Source organism: Armigeres subalbatus, chromosome 3 (genome assembly GCF_024139115.2).
Source record: "Armigeres subalbatus isolate Guangzhou_Male chromosome 3, GZ_Asu_2, whole genome shotgun sequence".
NCBI classification, from domain to species: Eukaryota; Metazoa; Arthropoda; class Insecta; order Diptera; family Culicidae; genus Armigeres; species Armigeres subalbatus.
The window spans coordinates 101,869,807-101,875,630 of record NC_085141.1 but is presented as its reverse complement, the minus strand read 5'-3'; the positions used below and the strand labels follow the sequence as shown (position 1 = coordinate 101,875,630).

Below are 5,824 nucleotides of genomic sequence, written 5' to 3'. Positions count from 1 at the left end.
CCTATTCCAGGGTTTTCTTGGATGACCATGAACATATGCAATGAAGGCGCCAGAGGACTTATCCGAGAGATTTCTTCGATAGCGCAGAACATATGTAGTGATCACATTTGATTTCAAGATGCGCAAAGAGCATGTACCACTTTTGAGACAAGTCCATAGACCCATGGTTACGAGTGTAGACCTTAAGGCCTTACTCCAGAGATTTCTTGGATGACTCGGAACATATACTGTGAACGCATTCTATGCTAAGTACCACGAAGAGCATATACCGTATTTGAATTTGCATTATAGGCCTTTGGTAACGCGAGTAGATCTTTAGGCTTTACTCCAGAGATTTCTCGGATGACTAAGACCTCATTTCAGGGTTTTTGCATTACCCGAAGCATATACTGTGAACACCTTCAATTCTAAGAAGCGCAAAGAGCTTGTAGCATATTTGAAACTGGTTGAATGGCCTTTGGTTACGCATGTAGACTCTTAAGCCTTACTTCAAAGATTTCTTGAATAACCATGGGCATAAGCTGTAAACATTGACAATTAGCAAAAAGTATATGAGTTTCTGTTTCCAAAACTGTCAAAATTATCCAAATCGGTTAAAAATTGTTGAAGTTATGAGAATATCAATTTAGTGGAACACGGGTACCCTGTCGGCCATCCACGTGTGTTTTTTTTGTTGGCCGCATAAGGGTTAATTAAAGGAATTAAGTTGATAAAAATAACCAAATACTATACCCTGCTCCAATCGGCCTGCCCATTTTTTGGGTTTATGTGTACTGTACATAAGTATGTATTTCTTGCATGAGAACTTTGAGCCGTTCTTTTTGCTTTACTTGTACGAGTACGTGAACCTCATAGTATCACTCCAAAACCGATCTTTTGATACATAAAGAAGCATTTTTTTTGTCTTTATTATCGAGACTTTCAGCCCGAGGCTGGCTCGTCTCTTACATAAAGTTATACCAATCGACTTAGATCGATGTAATGTGAAAAGCACTTGTTGGCGCTAAGCATAATTCGGTAAGTAAGTGACCTACAAATTGCATTCGACGGTGGAAGTGATCAATTTTGTTACTTTCGAAAATTGACCCAATCGCTTACAGAGAGGACGATATAACACAATAGTAATAATATCCGAGCGAAAAAAGTCGCGTAAAAACAAAATTCAGTGTACCTTTTTATGAACATTCTCAATATTTTCATAGACAATTTAAGTTTGGGTATTGCTTGCACCTTATGATTATTAACCCTTTGGCGCGGTATGACCAATAAAGAATGAATAGAGTATTCTGGTTTTTATTAGTTTTTATTTTGCTGACTGTAAATGCCAGCCCCCAGCAGAACTTAATTCAATCAGCTTATCACTGTACAAAGGTATAGAGTATTTCGCGAGTACAATCATAACTGTCCCACACTCGCTTGCATTGATATGAATATAAGACGGTTATACTTTTATCATTTGGAATAAATGTAGAGAAAGAACCGCATCACAAAGTAACCTGCTCGCATTACAAGTGGGAACTCGCTGCATCAAAACCGGTTCACTATGCGCTATGGGAGCGTTTGTTAGTACTCTCAGACTAACATAAACAGTTCGTTCTTTCCGAGACGTTGGCAGTTGTTGCCGGCCGGCTACTTGATATTCGCACTCCCGTCGATGACTACCGATGGTAATTGTTGAGCGGGAGCAATCTCTGCATTTTTTAAAGTATGTGCTTCCTATTATCAGTTGAAAGTTGCTTCTTGAACAATGAGCATTAAATTGTAAGTTGTTGAAAATATGGTGCTGGCGAAACTCATCAATATGCTATTCATAGTAACAATGATCTGGACCGAAGCGATGGTTACGATAAACGAGGCATCGACCTGTGAAGACGTAACCAAGTCCGGAGAGTGTGATTGTTCAAGTGGTCTTAATTCGTTGTATGTGAAGTGTAATATATCAAATTCAATTTTTAGAGGACGATTCAGTGGAAATGAGTCGGCAACGATAGAATGTAGTGCAAGACCTGTGATGAATGGACTGTTGAGAATAGGGACACGTACATCGGTCATACTGCGCAATTGTTTGGATTACTTGAAGCCTACAACATTGCGTCAATTACTGGATATGTTTGGATCAAGCAAAGAAGAAAGCATAGAAATAAAGTTTGACAATTATACGGAAATCGATCTACCTAGAACATATTTTCTAGGCTTCGGGGCATTGAAAATGCTTCGACTTCACTTTCACATAAAGCATTTAAGATCAGATGTGCTTGGCGAGTTAACGATGCTAGAACAATTTAGTTTGAGAGGAGGATATGAGAAACTGCCGAGTGATTTACTCACTAATCAAATCAATCTCTTGGAGCTTGTATTGACGGACAACCGAATCGAGGAAATTCCAGAGGATTTTTTCAGTCATCAAAACAAGCTCATGCATTTAGACATCAGTATCAATCTGCTAGATTACATTAATGAAAATGCGTTTGCGAATCTCACTTCACTAATACACTTAGACCTTAGCAATAATCGCCTGCAGGCAATACACGAGAACGCCTTCCAAAGCATGACAAAGCTTGAATACCTTAGCTTGAAATCCAACAAACTAGCGTTCATACCAACCGCATTGCTCAGAGGGTTAACCGTGCTTGCCAATCTGGATCTCTCTGAAAACCAGCTGCGGGTACTTCCACCGGATCTTCTGCGGAATCATACTCAGCTATTCCGCTCAGATCTGTCGCAGAACGAGATTGGAGCACTACCAGCTACGTTGTTCGAAACTAATGGTGCCCTGCAGTATGTCAATATCAGTCACAACAGCTTGGTAACACTGCCCAGGTGAGTTGTCAGTAAAGAAATAAACAGAATGTTCCTGTATTCAGAGGTGTGGATGTTGCTTTGTATACAAATTATTTAGGGAAAACGCGTATCGCGTAATAAGCCAAAAGTAATGGTAATTTGTAATTTTGAAGGTCAACTTGGTATCAAGGATAAAAATAGTTACGTAAAACAGCAGCATCTCACAACAATCACAAGTTTGAAACATGTGCGTAATAATTTACGTTGACGAAGGAAATTGATATGGTGGGTCTATATCATCCACACCTCGCATTCAAAATAAAGTTCATTTAAAATCCTACATAATTTATTCCAGTAAACTTTTTCACACATTGCAGAAGCTGATTTCACTTGACCTGAGTAATAATCAACTGAGCACTCTGGACTCGGACACATTCAATCGAAGTCCCTACGTAATATTTCTGTACCTTCAAAGTAATCGCCTGTGCTTCGCTGGTTCACTATATCGCAATGAACATGATCAAGACGAGAGCTCATTTTCCCCTTTCTGGCCCATCAGAACACAGCTGCGAGAGTTAAATTTGAGCAACAACAGCATTGACCGCGTAGATATCGCTTGGGTTCAGTCTCCGAAGCTGAAGAAGCTGGATCTAAGCTACAACAAACTGTCCAAGTTCGACAACGAAGACTTCAAATTTCAGTCCAATGAAATGGTCGTTGATTTGGAATTCAATCAGATAGCTACATTGTCACTGATTGAAACCGATGCCACAAAGGGCAGTGACGGTTTCATTCTCTTCAAATTAAACAACAATCCAATCAATTGCGACTGCCGAGTTTCAAGTTTTGTAATGTTCCTTCAGAAGACCGGGAATTTCTATAGACGATGGCGGTTTACAGTGGATCATCTGCGATGCATTCAGCCAGAGCTCAATCAAAATATTAAATTAGTAAACGTGGTCGTGAAGAACCTGCTTTGCGAAAGGTATGACGATTGTCCGGAGGCATGTCGATGCTACGTACGATGGAGCAACGAAACAGTGCTGGTGAACTGCGATAATCAGAATCTAAACAAACTGCCAAACTTGATGCAAATTGGTAAAGCATTTGATCATGTGGAGCTTTTTGTGACGCATAACAGGGAGGGGCCCTCCTTAGCCGTGCGGTAAGATGCGCGGCTACAAAGCAAGACCATGCTGAGGGTGGCTGGGTTCGATTCCCGGTGCCGGTCTAGACAATTTTCGGATTGGAAATTGTCTCGACTTCCCTGGGCATAAAGTATCATCGTGTTAGCCTCATGATATACGAATGCAGAAATGGTAACTTGGCTTAGAAACCTCGCAGTTAATAACTGTGGAAGTGCTTAATGAACCCTAAGCTGCGAGGCGGCAATGTCCCAGTGGGGGATGCAATGCCAACGAAGAAGAAGAAGATAACAGTTTGGAATCCTTAACTTTGGACGATTCTTTAGGTTATGAAAAAGTGAAAAAATTCAACGCTAGTTTTAATCGAATTCAAAACCTTACATCTTACCATCTTCCGAATGTGGAAACACTTGATCTGTCGAACAATAACATCACCAGTTTATTACAATTGAGCCACTTAATCAACTACAGTTCACAACTAAGCAGTATAAGGCTCTCATTTAACCCGTGGCAGTGCGATTGCGATTCGACTGATCCCACGAGGATCATTCAAAACTCATCCGATCGAATTGAAGACTTCAAAACCATCCGATGTTCGGATGGTCGTGAGCTTAACTTACTCACCATCAGTGACTTATGTTCGATGGACGTAATCACCACCGTTGTAATTTGTTTATGCTTCTGCGTTATCTTCTGTTTGATCATCAGCTTCATCGTCTACGCGTATCAGTTGGAGATCAAGATTTGGTTCTTCACTAACAATCTTTGCATGGGGCTGGTTAGCGAACAAGAAGTGGATAAGGATAAACTGTACGACGCATTCCTATCCTACTGCCATCAAGACGAAGAATTCGTTAGTGCAACCTTGATACCTCGCTTGGAAACTGCTCCGATGAATTTGAAAGTTTGCTGGCATATACGCGATTGGAACCCTGGCGAGATGATTACCACTCAGGTATAACAATGATATTTAAAGTAACCTATTAAAAATAGCTTAATTGAATCAGTTTATTTTCAGATCACACACTCCATCGAAAATTCCCGTCGAACGATCGTTGTGTTGTCCAAGGACTTCTTGGAATCCAGCTGGGGACAATTAGAGTTTAGAACAGCGCACATAAATTCAATGGCGGAGAAGCGGATCCGTTTGATCATCATTATATACGGAGACTTGGACGATGAAGAGCGGATTGATTCGGAGATGAAAGCCTACCTAAAAACCAATACCTACATCAAATGGGGCGATCCATGGTTCTGGCAAAAGCTGCGATATTCCATGCCACATCCTCCGAGAGTTAAGGGTGTACGATGGTATAGGAACCGGAATAGAGTGGCCATAGGAGACTCAGTTGGAATTAGTTAATGAATTGAGTTTTGTCTCTGAACTCATCTACCTATGAAAGCATGACTGCTTCATGAAGTTAGTAAATCAAGTAAATATAGGACAGTTGTGCTTGTAGAGGCAGTCATGTTCAATCTCGAATCGTAGTTTGAAATTGCTTTAAATTATTTTTTGTAGCCAATCGAAATATGTAGCATGTTCTACAATGTAAAATTAGTTAGAATTCATTTGAACACTGAACTACAACTACATTTGTTTTTGTTTTTATCAAAGAGATTTGCAGTCCTAGCTTAGATCATCTCTAACTTGAAACTGCAAAATGCGTTACCGTAACATTTTATTACTGTATAGGGGAAAGGGGGCAATTTGACCACCCTAAGGAAATTACTAGTTACAGGTCTCACAAGAACACATTTTTCATCGTTGATTCATTAAAACCAATGTGAGGAGTGTTACCATTCATGCTCAATTTGTAACTTTTGAAAAATAATTAATTTTAATTCATTTGAGATTATTTTAAGTCGATCAAACATGGCTGCTAGAAAACCATGTCAAA

At 39.9% G+C, this 5,824-nt stretch overlaps 1 protein-coding gene across 1 annotated transcript; it reads left to right on the top strand.

The window, feature by feature from the left end:
- The first annotated feature begins 1,583 nt into the window (after positions 1-1,583).
- On the top strand, positions 1,584-5,624 carry LOC134227384 (protein toll-like). The gene is given in 4 exon segments (XM_062708801.1): positions 1,584-2,820; positions 3,137-3,912; positions 4,211-4,881; positions 4,945-5,624. Coding segments are annotated over 4 exon segments (2,865 nt in total). The 5' UTR covers positions 1,584-1,747; the 3' UTR covers positions 5,290-5,624.
- The last annotated feature ends 200 nt before the right edge of the window (positions 5,625-5,824 follow it).